Source organism: Dermacentor andersoni, chromosome 2 (genome assembly GCF_023375885.2).
Source record: "Dermacentor andersoni chromosome 2, qqDerAnde1_hic_scaffold, whole genome shotgun sequence".
Taxonomy (NCBI): domain Eukaryota; kingdom Metazoa; phylum Arthropoda; class Arachnida; order Ixodida; family Ixodidae; genus Dermacentor; species Dermacentor andersoni.
The window spans coordinates 178,308,979-178,329,460 of NC_092815.1; the positions used below are offsets into that span (position 1 = coordinate 178,308,979).

The 20,482-nt window shown below is 47.1% G+C and overlaps 1 protein-coding gene across 1 annotated transcript in view; it reads left to right on the forward strand.

The window, feature by feature from the left end:
• The first annotated feature begins 487 nt into the window (after positions 1-487).
• The window catches only part of LOC126540862 (uncharacterized transporter YutK-like), a 33,340-nt gene continuing 13,345 nt past the window's right edge, over positions 488-20,482 (forward strand). The window contains exons 1-4 of the mRNA XM_055076422.2: positions 488-581; positions 1,949-2,302; positions 7,183-7,352; positions 17,349-17,490. Of these exons, the coding sequence (XP_054932397.2) occupies positions 561-581; positions 1,949-2,302; positions 7,183-7,352; positions 17,349-17,490 (687 nt within the window). The 5' untranslated portion in view covers positions 488-560. The remainder of the gene's footprint in view (positions 582-1,948; positions 2,303-7,182; positions 7,353-17,348; positions 17,491-20,482) is intronic.

A 20,482-nucleotide genomic window follows, 5' to 3' on the forward strand; every position in this document is an offset into this window, starting at 1 on the left:
TGTCCGCGATAAGTTGTTCGTGGGATCCTAGGCGCAATGCAGGGAATACACGCCCTGGAGGGCTGCCTTGGAATCGCAGAAGATGGACCACTTTCAGGATTTACCTGACATTTATATTTTTATTGTGCAAGTGCAGGCCGCGATTGTCCATCACCGGGCCGGTCACGACAATTTCGTTTTCAGAGTTGGCGGTTGGCTGAGCGGTGTCCGATGACAAAAAAAGTGATGTCTTTTAAGGGGTGTCTACGAATAATTGCTCTGAATGTAAAAGACACAACTTACAAATTGTTCACCGATCTCGCCCTTCTCAGTCTCTCTTAGCCACCCGACTCATGGCCAATCTCTCGTTGTTGTCATACGCCACGAAAATGCAGAACAGCAGCAGCCCATTGTTCTGGCCATAGTTGCAGCCAACACCAGCCAGCATGCGCACGTGCCATTTGCGAGTGCTGAGTCGAAGAAGAAGGTCGCAGCAGTGCGCCATTTGTGCAGAGGAACAACAACGGCAATAACAGCGCAAGCGTTTGAAAGGAACAAGCAAGCACACAAGCAAGAACGTAATGGCTCGCATCAGAAACAGGGTGAGCTTATGTAATGTGGGCACAAATACCTGCCTCACAATACCGCGTCTGAGGTGCTGTGTGCGATGCATCCTTACTGTTTGTTCCGATGTACGAGGGTTAGTAAAGCCGAAGTGACCTAGCTGCAGAAGAGAAGTGAAGGCTCTGGACGCAGGTTCATGTCACGCTGTTACTTCAAACAGCGGATATTTTGCTGGCGGCATACGTCAAAAGAACTGGTCCAGAGGATAGACCTCGGAGGTTTGAGCCCCTGCCCCGAAGACATTAGCACTACGACCTCACCCCTATTGCTCTGCCTGTTCCAACTAGTTCCCCCCATTTTAACGAAGTCGTTTTCCAACATGTGTTCTTTGCAGCGGACTTATTTCTTTCCAGATACCTGCTTGCTCTTCCATTTTTGAGAGGCAACAAAACAAAGTCGAAATTTAAATAAGTGATATTGGATTGGTCGATGCAAGCCGCCTTCTTGTCTGAAATAACAAAATGGAGCTCGAGCTTGAAAAATATGCCACCTTATTTTCTTTGTTCACGCTCTACCATTGTAAACAAATAGAGGAATATGACAAATTTTCCTTGATCAAACAAACAGCTTATTTGCTTTCCATTTATCTTGGTTCATTCCTGTGCTCGGCTCAGACCGGACAAGCTGCTCTTAGCAACCGAAGTGCGCTATTGTCGAGGACCTATTGTTAGCATGTATTACCCCAGAGCACAAGCGACAGTCAAATAGCGTCTAGCGCATATTGTAGCGCATCGAAATTAGCGTCATCGTGTAGAAATCAAACCCGAACAAGAAACTACGGTGTGGAACAGTTTTCGCAGTTATAAGTCGCACCTCTAGTTATCCAGTCGCCAAAGATGGTGTAGGTCTGAGACTAAGCGTAGAAAGCGGAATCATTCTCATAGTACATAAATTGCTGATCCCGGAAGCATAAGATTGCTTTCTAGTTAACCCTGATTTGTCCGCTTTTTTTTTTTTTGGGGGGGGGGGGGGGAGGGGGAGGTTGCTTTGCGGCATAGAGCTGTAGCTAGATAAAAGCGCGGAGATCCATCTCGTGTAGAAATTGCAGTTAGCGTTTATAACTATTTCTCTGACCAGTTCGTATCTAGCTTGGCTGCCCTTAACACCATCTCTTGAGTAGCCATGCAAAACGCCAGAACTTAGGCTTTCTCCCCGTAGTTTGAAATTTCGTATCGCCTTTGCTGATAATGGGACGCGCATCGACTCAGCTGAGCTTTATCGAGAAATCAGCAAGTTAAACGTCGCTCGGTCCAGCGTTACGCCCGCTGAACAGAGCCAGTCGTTAGGTTGATCAGCGCCAGCTGGCTATTATCACCCCGTCTATTCGACCCCCTCCCCACAACAGCGCGGTTCGGAGGAGAGCTTGGCGTCGGCCGACGACTCCATCGACGAGACGCGCAGCGTGATGTCCTTCATCCTGTCGCGGCTGCCCGAACACGCGTCCGGCGTCGCCGCGGCCGGCGCTGCTACCGCACTGAGCACCGGCAGGACCCCTTCGCCGCTGGCCGAAGGCTCCAGCGGGGACGGCGAAGGCACCGCGCTCTCCCTGCCGGCGCCGTACCCCGTGGAGGTGCGCAAGCTGCAGGTCCCGTGGACCGCCGTGGCCGCCCACCTCCCGCGGCTGCTCAAGCTGCTGCTGCTGCTCGTCGCGCACGCGCTCCTCGTAGTCGCATTCCTCGACACCGGATGGGACCCCAAGGCGAGTGTCGACTACACTGACTATACCTCGAACCTCTGCGTGGCTTCACTGTGACGCAACGTACGAATTTGTCTCGCGTGTAGCCGGCCACGAAAGATTATGGGGCACTGGGTTCGTGAAAAACATCAGTTACTGCGAAGCCTACAAGACACGTAGCACCGAACTCCAAGTTTCGGCACGCAGAAGCATTTGTGACCTATGTCGTGATCTCTCAAGTAGAAGCACCGCGTCGTAACAGAGCAGAAATTCACGCTTGCCGTAGAGTCCGTGTCCCATATACTTTTGAGGCCGACTGCACTGCCTGCACTGCCAGTTCCACCGCACTGCCCTGTAGTGACGCAACAGGACCTAGACAAGGCGAGGCTTTTCATTATAGTTAGCACTGACGAGACGTTTTCTGTCTGCGAAGCTTTCGTCCGAACGCCGAGGCTTGTTGATTCTTGCGACCTTCCGTAGACTGTGTTACTCAGGCACGTAGCGGAGTGTTGGCCAACTCCTGTCTAGCTAACGGGGAGAAAGGGGGGCCATCTGTTGTTCTGGATAATATAGCTGCATATCTTAACCTCGTAAAGGCCAAACGCAGTTCCACAACGCAGTTTTTAAAAAATTAGTACAACTTGTCCACCTTCACTTCTGGCCATAGAGCGTACATCCATACGCACTGTTATTTTAAAAAGAAATTATGGGGTTTAACGTGCCAAAACCACTTTCTGATTATGAATCACGCCGTAGTGGAGGACTCCGGAAATTTCGACCAACTGGGGTTCTTTAACGTGCAAATAAATCTAAGTACACGGATGTTTTCGCATTTCACCCCCACGCACTGTTATTTGAGTAAGTACTTATCTCAAATTATAATTTATGAATAATAGCTAATCTCCAATACCTACAACTAAAAGCTAGCTCCAGCTTATCAAACATGTTACTATGGGTCATGCATTGTTTCCCGTACTTAAATCCGAATATTTTTCTTTTTATTATCACGCTCCTGCGTGCTCAAGGGACGCTTTGCAGTGGTGGCGCAAATCCAGTCGTCCGCCGCCCTTGACCGCCTATGAGTTTGAGCTGCCAGGCGCCAACAGCAGCAGCGTTGATCATTAAATCTCGCAGGGTGTCATGGCATAATGCCGTGTGTTAAACGCATAGACGAAATATCTCCGTGAAAGGGACGGAAAAGAAGGTGATCCTGCCCACGTAGTCACTTCTTCGATGGCCAAAATTTTAGGTTGTGCATTCCACTCTCGCGAGAAATTGATAAGAACATGCAGCTGCACGCACAGTTCGTAAAGAGATGTCTGCGGCCCGACATTACTTGTTCAGGTTTCATGTAACAAGTTATTTTTTTTTTTTTACGCAGAACGGAGGTGGGCATATTTGGCCGGCATAAAACGGTTATATAAGTCAATTCACTGGTACTTCCATACGGCACACATGTAACCTTTGTATATAGACCCACAAGTATATCCGCCGAGATAGCGACCGTCCCACCAGGCAGCCACACAAAACCAGGGAAAGTATGCAAAGAAAGCATCGCTACAGAATTCATGACGTGCTTTGTTTTTTTAATTATATTTTTCTCATTGTTCTTTAGCTATGACGTCTCATTAGCACACGCCGCATCTACGCCAACAAGCCATTGAGTGGGATATGTCGCAAGGAGTCCCATTTGAATTCCCTCCATGTCACCCACATGGTGGAGCTATGTGGTACAGCACTTCAGAAAACTTTTCATCTGGAGGATTCCACAAATGTGTAGACTCCGAACCTGGAGCAAAATGAATGTTTCACTCTTTCCTAAAGCTAGAGTCAAATAACGTAACTCTTGTGACTGTTTTCCTGCTGATGTGAACCAAATCAGCCAGAAAGGAGACCATGGTGGTTCCACCTACAAGCGATTCATTCTGCAAACTGTTAGAGACGGCAAGAGAATCGCCAATCATCCTCTACGTGTGCAGGAGTACGTTCGTCTAGGTAAATCACTCACAGCGGATCCTGGTCATGAGAAGGAAGCTTACAGAAGAATGAAAATTGGTTGGAGCGCATACAGCAGGTATTGACAAACCATGACCGTTATTCTGAAAAAGTGTACAATCACTGTATTTTACCAGTGCTTACATATGAGGCGGAAACGTGTAAAGGTAAACAAGGAAGCTTGAGAAGGAGTTAAGGACTTGCCGTCAAGCAGTGGAACGAAAAATGTTAGGCATAACGTTAAGAACGCTAAGAGAAAGAGTTCAATGTAGATCAGAAATCAAGTGGGCATAGCGGATATTTTAGATGATATTAAGAGGGGGAAATGGAGCTTGGCAGGCCATGTAATGCGTAGGGTAGATAACCGGTGGACCATTAGAGTTACAGAATGTGCGCCAACGGAAGGGAAGCGCAGTCGATTATAGCAGAGAATTAAGTGGTATGACGAAATTAGGAAATTTTCAGATACCTTGAAATCAGCTCGAGCAAGACAGGGTTAGTTGCATATCGCTGGGAGAGGCATTCGGCCTTCTGTGGACATAAAAATGATGATGATGATGATGATGATACTGATTATTATTATTATTATTATTATTATTATTATTATTTTATTATTATTATTATTATTATTATTATTATTATTATTATTATTATTATTATTATTATTATTATTATTGTTATTATTATTATTATTATTATTATTATTATTATTATTATTATTATTATTATTATTATTATTATTATTATTATTATTATTATTATTATTATTATTATTATTATTATTATTCAACTGGCGACCGACAAGTGATTTTGTGTGCGATCGCCATCGCGCCACAGTTACACTGTTCGGAAAATTCAAGTGACCCGCCCCACAGCTGCACAGGGCGTCCGAGTATTCTTAGCGCTGGCAGTCCCCCATATCTTCAATAGCCGTGGCTTCTTGAGAACATTCTCGCAGCTGGCGGGCCAGTTTCTTGCAAGAGATGTCCAGTCCCGATGGCTTGAGCGTAGACAAAAGAGAACGACGCAAACAATTTGGGATTACACGTGCGAGCTCGAGCCTGGTCTCCGGTGCCGGAGGACATCAAGGCCAATACTTGGACTCTAACGTAGGGGAGAGTGAGATGACACGTGTCTTTCAGTGAACCTATCCCCTTGCGTATTGTAGGTTGTGTCACTGTTTTGGCCAATGCTGTGTCCGTCTATGAAGTTTTGATGCTACTGGTTACAATGATGTAAGCCTCCATGTGTCATGGCTTGTTTGTGACCTCTTTACATGTGCAAGTGAAGGTTCAAAAAGTCACGTTATGGCTGTGTGGGGCAGAGTGGAGGTTCGTGTTTGGACCCGGACAGATGCCTTCGCGTTTGAATAAAGCATCTCTATACCGGACAACGACTCTTCCTTCGCGCTGCCACCTTGGAATCGAGTCATCGAGGCACGCGAACTTCGGACCTTAAACACCTCCCCTCCTTAACTAGTGTTCAAGCTGGCAGAGAATAAAGGGAACGGAACTTTAACTGGCGTAGTCGGCAGGGTGGTCGTAAAAATATATCCGTTTTCTCGAGGCATTGTTAAAAGACGCACGCGGTTAAAAAACAGTCTCGCTGAAACCACGTGGCCGTGTATCGCGTTACCCAATTTCCGTGAATGCGCCTCCCTGTCAGCGACGAGGCCCATGAAGAAGCTACAGTAGCGGCCGTAAATGTCAGCGGGAATGAGAATGCCAACATCTGGGAAGCCCGAGGGCATCTTGCGGTAGTGGTAGCTTCAACTGCACCCTCTCCTCTTCTCTTCACGCCCGACTTCCCGAACGCTTCCAATTCAGCTCGAACCGTCTTCCCTTTTGTTCCGTGCGAGAGTGCGCCTTCGGCGGTTCCTCTACGGCGCAGCTTAACACGGCGCATTTCTTTCCACGCGGGCTTGTCTTCCGCGTGCCCTCTTCGCGGAGCCGACCTGCGTCCTTCGTTTGAAAGAAGCATATACTACGGGACCATTACACGGTAATTGGCCGACTTAGCAGCGTGAGAAACCGTCCTACGCTTTGCAGCAGTCGCTTGAACTAGGCCCCAAAGCAACCGCAACTCAGTATACCTTAGATGATGATGATGATGATGATGATGATGATGGTGGTGGTGGTGGTGGTGGTGATGATGATGATGATGATCAAACGGATGCTCATTCGCTTGTGAGGTGCAGCACAAGAGAAAACGTGAATGAGTGGCGATACTATATTCTTTTCCATCAGCGCTACCTTATTCTAATTCACCAAAGCTGTAACCTCGCTTTGCAGATAAAGTGCGCGTATGTAAATGTTGTGGTTACACCCGACAAAGCGTGACCCCAAGGGACAAACACTTAAAGTTCAAAATTCCATGACCAGTACTGGAGCTTGAAATGAATGGCGAACTATGATCAACTTTTGTAACGCATGGTCGGGGATAATGTAACACTTGTACGCCAGATCTATTCGCGCTTCGTCAATAGACCAAGCTGCACTCGCCAGCCTTATCACCACAATGAGCCAGCGGCGAGCAGTGCCTGAAAAGAAACGAATACGACAGAGTGAAAAAAATCGCTCTCGTCATACCGGCCATGGCTTCTGGTCGTCGTCATTCTGCCCAAAATACGATGATGGGCTAGTTAGTGCATAGTCGTCAGTGTTTGTGGCGCACAGGTTTGGCGGGAACGAACGTACTGAAACAACACTTTTTCTGTTCTTCTCTTTTTTTTTTTTTTTTTGGGGGGGGGGGGGGCTTCCGATGACGATTCAGTCCATTGCTTTCTTCCGCGTAACCTTCGCGCCACAAACATTGGCAGTCATTCTGATCCTTCGCATAGTAGATCTCCATTCAGCCTTTTTGATACCCTCACATGCTGCCAGATCTGTTAAATGACATTTCCTCTGTAGGAGCCATGGTGCCAGGGCTCGGGCTTTCTGCTCCTGCTGCTGGCGATGCTGGACGCGTGGCTATTGTGCGGACTCTCCTTACGCTGGCTGCCCAGCAAGAAGTTGGCCCTCATGACAGAACGTGCCAGGAAGCGGACTTTGTGGCTCAGCGAACGGAAGTGGATCGCCAGGTGAGGAGTTAAACGCGCTTTCCTCTATAGCGAAAGAAGAAACCCCCTACTCGCCACCACGTCTTGTATAGTGGTTCCGTAAGGAACACCTTCGGCTCTTGCATCACAGGAAAACAGCGTATACGCTTAGTCAGTGGCGCGTCAACTTGGACACGCGTTCGTCGTACTTGTGAAAACTCAGCGCGACTTTGAAGAAGACAAAAAGACACACAAAAAAAGCGTTGATATACGACTGTTTTTCAATTTTTTTATGGCAATCGTCGTTGTTCTAGTTTAGGTAGACGTAATCACTCTGAAACATAAGCACCTCCTGTATCTTTAAGAGTTTCCGAGCATGTTACGCGTAGTGCACCGCCTATAGAGGCACCACTATAGTTACCTAGCGGACGCTTCCAACAGTACGCTCGGGAGCAGTAGCAGACGACACCCCTTTGCAGCAAGGATGACTGAAGTTCGAGGCTGCGATTTCTCATTTGTTTGGGCGCCAGACTGCTTCTTCTGCGGTGACAGCTCTAGGTAAGACGCTGGCCTCTGTGGGGGTGGGTATGAACACGATGTTACCGGTGTTTTGGGACGAACCTGTCCACATACGTGACAGGTGCGTCCTGCAGACAAACACCATGAACCCCATTTACATTAAGTGGAGCTCATGTTTACTAGCTGCTAAATTTTGTTGAGTAATGCGATGTCTCAACCGTTTTCTTTTTAGTTCGACCCTTGCCGTAGTGCTGCTTCTGTACCTCAATAATAAGCACCGTCGTTAATCGAGACGTATATCTCAAACAAATCCGCACGATTCGATGCCTGCAGATGCCGTTGTGGTCTTTCTGCCGATAAATGCATGTGACATCGCCGAATAAGTGCAGTCAAAGTCGCCTCAGTAAGGGTAATTGTGAATTTGTTGATGGAAACGCGTACACTAGTCAACGAAGTCACCAAACGCACGGGTTAATAAGAGCGCGTGTTAGCGCTGTACCACCGATGCAATTCTGCTGCATACGCCGATGAACTGCCGTTCCCGCTGCAGCTTTTGCAATTTTAAATTCCTCAAGGGAGCTGCTTGGAAGCGTACAAAGCTAGAGTCTGACCAACTTTTCAGTACATTTTTATGTTACTAGAGAGAGATGCCACATGATGCCACATGATGCCACAAGGCTGAGCAGCGCCAGTCAAAGTAGATGGGTGTTGGCGGCAAGGCCGGCTTAATCCTCTGCGGCGCAAGCATAATAAGAAAGAATTCAGGTGAGAGCAAAATTCATATGCAAAAAGACTAGGATGTGAAACAAACAAATCACTCGGCGTGGTTAGTCTGCACAAACAGCATCGAGGTGTGATGACTTCTCAAACGTGACGCGAACGTTTCAGCGAAAATGGAACAAAAATACCATATGCAGCAGCCATTAGCAATTCTCGCCCTGAACTACCTAATTTTCAAACACATTTCCAAAAATACCACCATATCTAAGATGCCGTTGGGCGAGAAGAACAAAGGTATTAAAGAAGCACATGCTTGGTGTCCCTCCGATAAGATAAGCCTGATAAGCCTGATAAGCCTGATATATACACTTTACAAACGAGCCAAGGCAAAAACCTCGCACCTCAAAAAGATCAACAGCAGTTACGCATGAAGCAACAAAAGTTCAACACTAGCAAAACACTAGCAAAACACTAGCAACACTAGCAACAACACTAGCAACAACACTAGCAAAAGTTCAACATGCGCGAAGCCACGCATAAAATAGATGCAAAAACATGAAGTGCGTGACAGCTGGTGAAAGGATTTACCGGGCCCCATAACGCGAACAACTTCAGTTCTTGCAAGCTTCAGTAGCTTTAACATACAACACAATGCGCTCGTGCAGTCGTGCTGCCTAGCTAGGGCAACGCGGTAAAGAAGCGGCTAACAGTAGAAGCGGCAAACGGCATTCACAACTTTAGCGGAGTGCCTTTAAACCGCATGCTGCACTGCAGACGAACTTCGTCGCTTACCCGTCTAAATATGATCCAGTGGAAAAAACACCGACACAACAAAGGAAAGGGTGAGAACAAGGAATTTCCCGCCGAACGGCGGCAATCCATTGCCACCGTTGCTCCCGCTGATGAGACTTTGCAGGGAATGATTAGAACCGTATCGCCGGCACGTTTTCGCCGGTATTTTAGCCCCCCCCTCCCCCGCGCAACAATTCTTCTTCGACATTCCCTGAAGCTTTGGCCACCTCACACATGCGAAGGCTGTTGCTTATTTTGCTCTGAAAACATGAATAAGACAGAGAAGCGCGATCAACGACGCAGAAAACTACGGCCTACGGCCATAGCCGCGGCTGGCTCCTTTCCCGAGAGTTCTGCGCAAGGCCGCCACCAGTGGCGCGTCGATCGGCGCATACTACGCGCATAGGCAGCTGCTCTCGAGCTTGAATTCAAATACAAAGCTGTCCAGCGGCAGTTCGTGGGAACCGCAGAGCGTTTCGCAGCTGGTGGAGGCAACGCCTAAACAAACGCCTCCTTTTTTAGTCTTTCTCAGTAGCATTGGCCATCGGAGGGCGTATAGTCGTCTCAAAAGCTCGCTAGCGCTCGAAGAGCACTCGAAGAATTGTGCGTGCTCAACCAAACCCAACTCATGTTTCATTCCTGTATCCCTGCACTTTTATTATGCCTGCCATGCTCGCTAGCGTCCGAGCTACCTGTAGGTTCATATGTACTAATTCTTTTAGTGTGTTTCTGTTTTTGGTGGGGTGGTACAGATATTTAGGAAATTGCCTCTGGCACGTAACACAATGCCAATTGTTGAACAGGGTTAATCGAAGAGACGGACATTACCTGCGCCAGAAATGAAAACGTTAGTTAAGAATATTAAGGACATAAATTTTGCACAAATTCTTTTATTAAACAAAATTCAATTTACGAATTGTAGCTGGTGAGCTGGCAAAGCATATCGACTTGAAACAAATTATGAGAATAGCACTTGCTTCGAGATATGCGCCGTTAAAGTTGCAGTAAGCATGCACTGTTGTCCCCCCTTCCTCCGGCCACTTGAATTTTTTTTTACTTTAATACACGCCGAGATTCAAGTCGACGGTTTGTTTCTAGATTTTTCCAAGGCATTTTATCAGGTCCCCCACCATAGACTACTACTCGAATTATTGCCTCTCAGTATTCACCCTCAGGTTGTAGCATGGATTAAAGACTTCCTCACATCTCACGTTCAGTTCACCTCTTTTACGTGTTCTAACTCTTCGATTGCTCAACTCACATCCGGTGTACCGCGAGGGAGCGTGCTTGGGTCCCTGCTCCATTCTAATATTTATTAATAATTTACCTAATTGTGTGCCTTCCTAAATTATGCTGTTCGCTGCCGACTGTATTGTGTACTGAGCCATTGAAAGTGACACTGACTATACAAACTGACATCGATTCAATTAACACTTGGTGTTCATCGTGTCTAATGACCCTAAACCACTCTGAGACAAAGCTCGTCTCCTTTACAAGAAATTATTGCCACATCGCAATCACGTACACTCTTAATTACATAACATTTGAGCGAACTTCTACTAACAAATATTTAGGAGTTCACCTTCAGTCCGACTTAAACTGGCACTATCACATTGATTTGATTCTAGCAGCTGCCAACAATTCTCTTGGCCTCTTAAAACGTAACCTTCGACATGATCCTGCGTAGGTGCGTAAACTTGCTTATATTACCTTAATCCGACTTAATATCGCGTACGCTTCACACATACAAGCCCCGGGTCAAGCCTACATCATAGATAACACCGAATGCTTGCAGAAACCTGCTGCTCGTCTCATATTTTTTTTTTCACATTACTCACGTTTGACTAGCGCCATGGAGTTAAAAACTCGTGGGGGTCGTCATAACCTTTCCCATCATCGTCAACTTGCTCGTTTAACTCTTTCACAAAATTTACTATCATCCGTTGCTTCATGACGATTTCTTTCACTCAGTCTCAGCCGACTTTCCATGCAGTGACCATCCTGTCAAGATCAAACGCATCACATGCCGCACTTTAACTTTTGCCAAATCATTCATACCCAAAACCATTGTTGAGTGGAACCGGCTGCCTCCTACAATGGCAACTGGAATGAACGCGACAAATTTTCATGAACTCCTAAAAAAAAAGAAAACAATGCGTAGCTGCTAGTTCTGCTCCCTTCACCCCAATGTGTTTTATATTATTTTTTTTCGTGCTGTTCATTATGTTGCGTTCTTTTTTCATTATGTTTCATTGAGGGTTGTTGTTCAGCCACATTTCGATTCTTGTTTCCTACTCATTTAACACGCTACTCTACTTGAAGCAAAACAGCGCTAAACTTCCAGCTAAAGTTTAGCGCCAGTCCGACATACGTGTTCTTGTTTTCGTCCACGTCTCCTTAGCGCTGTTTTTCTTTAGGTATGTTACACCAATTCGCCCACACCAAGCTCCTGCGCTTCTCTAGTTTATCATGTAATTTTTGCCACCCCCCTGTGGAATACCCTTGTTTTGAGGGCATTTAGGGATTTCTTGAAATAAATAACACTGTTTTATGCATTGAAGGACAAAAGCTGCCGGAAGGCCAAAGTATTTCGTCACCAACTTCGGAAATCAATATTTCAAAACTGGTGCCATCCTCTTCTGCGCTTTTACCATCCAATCTGCTCTTTTCTTATCCCTTAACGTTACACCTATCATTTTTCTTTCCATAGCTCGTTGCGTCGTCCTCAATTTAAGTAGAACTCTTTTCGTTAGCGTCCAGGTTTCTGCCCCATACGTGAGTACTGGTAAGACACAGCTGTTATAAATTTTTCTCTTGAGGGATAATGGCAACCTGCTGTTCATGATCTGAGAATGCCTGCGTAACGCACCCCAGCCCACTCTTATTCTTCTGATTATTTCAGTCTCATGATCCGGATCCGCAGTCACTACCTGTCCTAAGTAGATGTATTCCCTTACCACTTCCAGTGCCTCACTATCTATTGTAAACTGCTGTTCCCTTCTGAGACTGTTAAACATTACTTTAGTTTTCTGCAGATTAATTTTTAGACCCACCCTTCGGCTTTGCCTCTCCAGGTCAGTGAGCATGCATTGCAGTTGGTCCCCTGAGTTACTAAGCAAGGCAATATCATCAGCGAATCGCAAGTTACTAAGGTATTCTCCACTAACTCTTATCCCCAATTCTTCCCAATCCAGGTCTCTGAATACCTCCTGTAAACAGGCTGCGAATAGCATCGGAGAGATCGTATCTCCCTGCCTGACGCCTTTCTTTACTGGGATGTTGTGGCTTTCTTTATGGAGGACTACGTGATTTGCAACAAGGCCGTAAAGTATCGATTTAAACACTTAATTTGCGAAACTTGTTAATTAGTTGATTACGCGTTTTGATTTCTCATGCAATACCCACCTCTTGGAGTAACCCTGTTCAAGGACTTAATTGTGTTAGCTGCCACACACGATATATATACATATTTTTAATTTTGTGTCGTCTAAAAAGAAAGCAAGAAACCCGTGGTACATGCTGATCAAGAGTGCCTGCAGGTACTGTTGCGCAATGCCGAATCATGTCTTCTCCGGTAGCCTGACGCATATACCTGGTTGTAGGCGTTATTGGAAAACAGTACCCTCTTCGAACACCTCCAGATTTCATCTACAAATCTGGACCGCTTCACCAAGACGCCGACTGCCTTGTCTCGATACCCAGTCGATCCCCCTGATAAAGTGTAAGATGAGCCGGAAGCATTCGTTCTCTCCATTACAGACTTCATGCACATAGCTGCCGAACAGCGCCGCGACTCATATTTGCGGCCTATTATAGATAGTCTCAACTCTCCAGACCCCGACCTTTCACTATGGATGTTTGTGCTTTACAACGACACCTTATACCGCTACAACGTCCATCCTGATGGCGCTGAGCTCTTGCTTGTTGTTCCCGTGCATCTTCGCTCTGTTGTTTTGGGCCAGCTCCACGATTCACCGACCGCCGGACACCCAGGCGTATCACGCACGTATGATCACATCCGTAGGCACTTCTTTTGGCCTAGTCTCTGTCGTTCTGTGCGAGAGTACGTTGCGGTTCGTGACATCTGCCAGAGACTCAAGACACCTGCCCTACTGCCTGTTGGCAGCCTTCAGCCCCTTGAAATACCCGATGAACCATTTTTCCGCGTGTGCCTTGATCGTTTAGGGCCTTTCCCCATGTCAATCACTGGCAATAGATGGATTGCAGTCGCTACTAACTACGCAACGCGATACGCTGTGACAAGAGTACTTCCAACCAGATGTGCTACTGATGTAGCCGGTCTCATTCTTTACTATGCCATCTTGCTCCACGGTGCTCCTCGTCAATTAATCATGAATCGCGGCCGCTGCTTCCTGTCTAAAGTAGTCGACGACATTCTTCGTTCCTGCTCGACCAATCATAAGTTCGCCATTGCGTACCATCCACAGACGCTTCAGCCGTACCCTTACACATATGCTCGCTATGTACGCGTCTGGGGTATACCGAGACTAGGACATCAACCTGCTTTTGTGACCTTTGCCTACGACTGTTCCTGTTGCGACACAGTTGGCTATTCCCCTTTTTATCTACTGTTGGGCTACGACCCAGCATTGACCATGCATGGACACCATAATCTATCCTCACGCAGACGCATGAACTGCCTATGTTCGTGATGCTCTTGCGCATGCTGACATCGCCTGCCAGGTTGCCAGTGATCGCTTATCGGCTTCACAGGTTAACCAAACATGTCTTCATGATGACCGATACCGGGAGCTGAACTTCCCTCCAGGATCGCTCGTCTTGCTGTGGTTGCCGTCACGTCGCGTAGGCCTATGCGAAGAACTCTCACGCTATGGTGGCCTTTACCGCTGCATACGCAAAGTCATCCATGTGACCTATGTGGTCGCTCCAATGAACCCCAAGTCAGCATCCGTGACAATCACGAGTGACATAGTCCATGTCTCGCGCCTTAAACCCCAATACTGTCGACCCGAGCCCTAATTGCGCCGGGACGGTGCTTCTACCGCCGCCGGGTAATGTCATGGGCAGCGATCCTGCTGGTCGGTGCTTGGACGGTGACGACGACGACGGTGCGGCTATCTGGTGTGCATGTACTAGTCATACCATTCCTGCAGCGTTGTGCGTCTTGACTTGTAAATATATCCTTGTATATAGGTTCTTCCCGTAACGATATTTCGTGAACGCTTAGCAAGTAACTAATTTCAAAAATGGAGCGCTGGCAAGACCGATTTCAGGCAGTCAGTAAAGCGGAGCTATATTATAGCGAATCTTCTCGGACTTAACTGACCGTGGCAACGGCGGCGGACGCCGCTCCTTGCTGCAGAGCTCACACAGAGAACATGAAATTACGTGTCTAATAGTGTGATCTAAGCTGGGTTTCCCCTGCAGCACAACAGCCCGATGCTCAAATCGTTAGACCACAACGTCTGTTGTTCTCTTTCCCTCTCTCTCTCTCTCTCTCTATTAGATTGGGCCACAACGGCACGCGTATGTCTCTCGTTCAGACACCAAATAGCTCTTTTAACACGATGGACGCGTGCGACATGTCCAATATACAGGGTGTCCATCATAACTTGAGCCAAGAATTTAAAAATGAAAGGCGCGTCGGAAGCGAATTGAACTGAACACATACTATTTGCAGTAGCCTATGGTAACTCAGACAACTTTTCTGTGTTCCCCATAACTCACTAATTAATTACCCAACTCGTTTAATTATTGGCTGAGGACCCCAAGTGGCAGATTTGTCGAGCACCTTCGGAAACCACCGATCGAGTTGTTTCTTTTACGTTTCACGTATTGTTTTCTTTACGTCTCACGTAGTCCTTTTTCCCGGGTTGCAAAGAAAGCCCGCGAATTATGAAAAAAGCCACGTGACGGAGCGCTTGCCCAGTGCTATCGTGCTGCTCTCAAGCGCACGTTCGGTGAACAAGGTCGGCTCTCGTCGGATGACGGCGAAAATGCATGCTACTGGCCGAGCGCTGCCGATGCGATAAAGACCGCCCTGCCGCCTCATCATCGCTAGTCATGATGCTGCCGACGTTGTTCACCAAACGCACGCTTGAGAGCAGCGCAGTAACACTGCGCAAACAGTCAGTCACGTGGCTTTTTTTTCATATTTCGCGGGCTTTCTTCGCAACCCGCAATAAGAAAGGACTACGTGAGACGTATCGTAAAGGAAACAACTCGATCGGTGGTTTCTGAAGGTACTCTACAAATTCGCGTACGATACATGGGGTCCTCAGCCAAAAATTAAAGACTTCGTTGCTCGCCTGCGAAGCCCGAACTCCTCTTCTACAGGCCTACTCTCCGTGGCCGCCGTCCGAAATACTCCACCGCTAAACGCCGTTACGAAGACATTGCGCTTCATCTCACGGATGGCAGCCCCATTCCCCTCGTCACCAATGTCCATGTGCTCGGCATGATCAAGAGGCTAACGGAGCGAATGGCATGGCCCTCGCCAAAATCAAGATGAATATAGCCAACACCATGGGACTTTTGAAGCGGGTATCCAACCGCCGTGGGGGTATGAAAGAGGAGAATGTCCTCCATTAATCCAGTCATTCGTAATTTGCCACATCACCTACGTTGCTGCGTATCAAAACTGGTACAAGGCTGAACAAATCAAGCTCAACATCCTCCTACGCGGTGTCTATAAAGAAGCCCTCGGCCTCCCCAGTTGCACCAGCACTGACCTCCTCCTTCAACTAGGCATCCATAACACACTGGACGAGCTCATCGAGGTCCAACGCCGCTCTCAGCTGGAGAGACCCACCCTCACAGCGACGGGCCGCCATATCCTCACCTTGCTCGGTATCACCTACCACCATCAACACAGCCATAAACACCAGATCCCCTCCACCATACGAGCCTGGATTCGCGGCGACCCAGCCCCAGAAACATGCACCCCGAATACAACCGCGCACGCCGCACAGCACGTGCCACGGCGCTCACCAAATCCCTAGCTCGCCAAGACGGTGTGAGTTTCGTCGACGCCGCCGAATATCCCCACGGTACCCGCTTTACAGCCGTCAGTCACTACGCGTGAAGGCTCTCTCCAACATGCTATCAGCCTAGTAACTCCACGCGCTGAGGAAGCTGAAGAAGTGGCCATCGCGCTAGCCACACTAGACCTAACATGCCATACTATCGTCTCTGACTCCCGCTCTGCCGTTATCAACTATATCAACAGTCTTATTTCACACCAAGCCTCGCGCATCTTGCAACAAGCACCCCGCTCAACCGACCATCAGGTTACACTCGTCTGGTTCCCAGCTCATGTAGGCACCGTCCACCCGCACGTCCCCAACCTCAACGAGGTTACCCACTCCCTAGCGCGAGGCCTAGTTAACCGCGTGGGAGACGGAGAGGCCGCCCCCACCGGTAGGGATCGCCTGACATCTACAATGATCTTGTGAAGTCCTTCTACTTAGAGTGTAGAACCTTTGATCCCGGCCCACACAACAAACTATCCCGAGCGCAGGCTACAACTCTCCGCCTGCAACAAAACAATACTTACCCTTCGTTACAACTGTACAAAAAGATCCACCCAGACATTTACCCCAATCCCACGTGCCATATCTGCAAGACACAGCCAGCCACACCTCCACACATGCTTTTGGACTGAACGCAACAATACCCGGACACTAACCCCACAACCCTCTCGTCGAGATGGCACGCTGCCCTGCGTAGCTCCAACCTTGACGACCAACACTGGGCGACCCAGCAAACCTGCGAGGCGGCGAAGAGGCAACACCTCAACGTCCCCACGTGGGAGGCCTAGGCCCGGCCACCACCTCTTGCTGGTTGCAATAAAGTTTATTCAGTCAGTCTAGTTTTGTGGGACACCCTGTATAGCACATGTGCGCACGAGCGAACCGCTTCACGATAGTTTGGCATCACGTAGACTGCACCATGTGTGTTGGATATGCACAATTTTTGCAAGGCCCGTAACTTTTAATGCCTCTATACATCCTCGTTCGCCCACAGAACTGCTTGGGCCGTGGTGTGGCTCGCCGTGCTTCTGTTTGTCGCCATCGACTCGCGACTGCACCGACCCCGCGTCACGGCCAGCTTCGGAATGCTTCTTCTGGTCGGCTTCGGATACGTCTTCTCCAAGAACCGTAACAAAGTACGTGCTGCCTACGGTTTCTGCTGCACAACCAATACGTAAAGCACATCTTGCTTTGACGTAGAGTAGTTCGTCACTTCACCTCGCGTCTATATTGACCGCGTGTGTTCGCTTACACTATATATAAAGCAGCAAGCTAGCCTAATGTAAAGCGTTCTTGTGCATTTGAAAGCACTGCCTTTTTTACCTGCCTTGACGGCGCTCCATTGTTCCTTTTTTTCTTTTTTGCAATCGAGTCATTTCTTTTTACTTTTTATAATCCATGTTGCCAAATCTCTTTCCCCTTTCTTGCGTACAGGTTCACGAGCTAGCGTGCGGTTTTCTTCAACTGTGGCACGTCATTTCTGAGATACCTGCACGCGTTTTTTTTTTTTTTTTTTTTTTTTGCAGCATCGTGCTGCTCTAGCGTGGATGACAATAAATGCCTGTACTTCGCTTTCATGAGACTAGAGCTATACTTTCTGCAATGAAATACTCATATTGAACTATAGCACCAATAACGTGAAGTGGTACTTAGATGAAGACATTATATATTTTGACCCTTTAACCGCATATAGATAACACAAATGACGCGAAATGAGCGCGTTGACTAATTAAAGAACTATCTAGGATTGCCGGTTTCGCCCGAATCCAAATTCAACATGGGCGTTGACAGATGCAAACACAATGTAGGATGAATGCTTTTAAACGGGTGAATTGTCTCGGACAGATTCGCTCATGTTTCGATAAAAGAGTCTATCTTTGTCAAAGGCGACCTGTCATCCTTGGCGTGTTAGTTATAACAGGTTAGTAAAGTAGTATAACAGGGTAGTAAATTAGGTAGCAGGGACCGCAGATCCGGATCATGAGACTGAAATAATCAGGAGAATAAGAATGGGCTGTGGTGCATTTGGCAGGCATTCTCAGATCATGAACAGCAGGTTGCCATTATCCCTCAAAAGAAAAGTGCATAACAGCTGTGTCTTACCAGTACTCACGTACGGGGCAGAAACCAGGAGGCTTACGAAAAGGGTTCTACTTAAATTGAGGACGACGCAACGAGCAATGGAAAGAAGAATGATAGGTGTAATGTTAAGGGATAAGAAAAGAGCAGATTGGGTGAGGGAAGAAACGCGAGTTAAGTACATCTTAGTTGAAATCAAGAAAAATAAATGGGCATGGGCAGGACATGTAATGAGGAGGGAAGATAACCGATGGTCATTAAGGCTTACAGCCTGGATTCCAACGGAAGAGAGGCGTAGCAGGCGACGGTGGAAAGTTAGGTGGGTGGATGAGATTAAGTTTACAGGGACGACATGGCCACAATTAGTACATGGCTGTGGTTGTTGGAGAAGTATGGGAGAGGCCTTTGCCCTGCAGTGGGCGTAACCAGGCTGATGATGATGACGAAAGTAGCCTAATAAAGAGGGGTAAAGTGGTTCAGACAGGCTGGTCGATGTTTAGGTAGATTTAAGGGGTTAACAGGCCATGGATTACAATGACACCTTCAACAAAGATAGGTCCAGCTATCGAAACGTCTACCAGCCTACCTGAGGCACTTTGCCCCTGTTTGTACAGCCTTTATACCACCTGACGTCTGCCCGTCATAGTTCTTCATTCACTATTCTCTTCTTTGGTGAAATACCGAAAAGCCTAATGGTGAAATCGAAAAGCCATAATTGTAAAACAATAAATGAAATTGATTTCATACTTTATGCCGATCCCAGCATAGTGCAGGATGTAGAAAGTGTTAGGTAGGGTAAAGTGCCGTGATCGTAGGTTAGTGAGGGCTGGGATGCACCTCAATGTGAAGAGAGAAAGAGTAAAATTGGTCAAGAAGAAACACGCCAACCTAGAGGCAGTAAGGGTAAAAGCAGACCAATCCAGGTTGGCACTTGCAAACAATTATGCAGCCTTAGAACAGAGAGACGAAGATGACATAGAGGTAATGAATGAAACCGTAACTAAGTTGGCTTCAAAGGAAGCAATTGAAGTGGGAGGGAAGGCACCAAGACAACTAGTAGCTAAGCTCTCCCAAGTAACAAATGACTTTATAAAGAAACGACACAGATTGAAAGTGTCCTACTCAAGAGATAAGCTCAACTCGCGGAACTCTCAAAACTGTTCAACAAGCGAAAAATAACGGATATTCGAAATTATAAAGTGAGAAAGACTGAGGAAGCAGTAAAAAAATGGATGCAGCCTGAAATCAGCGAGAAGGAAACTTGGCAACGGACAAACCAAGATGTATGCACTGAAAGATAAGCAGGGTAATATCATCAGTAATCTCGAAGGTATAGTAAAAGCAGCGGAAGAATTCTATACTGGCCTGTACAGTACCCAAAGTAGCCACGATACCTCCATTCGTAGTAGTAAGGAACCGGTTGTAGAGGCTCCTTCTATAACTAGCGATGAGATTAGAAGGGCTTTCAAGACATGAAACGGGGAAAAGCGGCAGGATAAGATGGACTACTAGTCTATTTAATCAAAGATGGTGGAGACATAATGCTTGAGAAACTAGCGGCCCTTTATACGAACTGTCTATCGCATTCAAGGGTCCCAGAGAACGGGAAGAATGCAAACAATATACTAATCCACAAAAAAGGGAGACGTTAAAGAATTGAAAAATTATAAACACATTAGCTTAGTCCCAGTGTTATATAAAATATTCACCAAGACAATTTACAGCAGAATATGGGCAACACTGTACTTTAGTCAACCATGGGAACAGGCAGCTTTCAGGAGGGGATACTCTACAATGGATCACATTCATGTCATCAATCAGGCAATCGAGAAATCCGCAGAGTACAATCAGCCTCTCTATGTGGCTTTCATAGGTTACGAAAAAGCATTTGATTCAATAGAGATACCAGGAGACGTAGAGGCATTACGCAATCAAGGAGTACAGACCGCTTACGTAAATATCTTGGAAAATATCTACAGAGATTCCACAGCTATCTTAATTCTCAACAAGAAAAGTAGGAAGATATCTATAAAGAAAGGGGTCAGACAA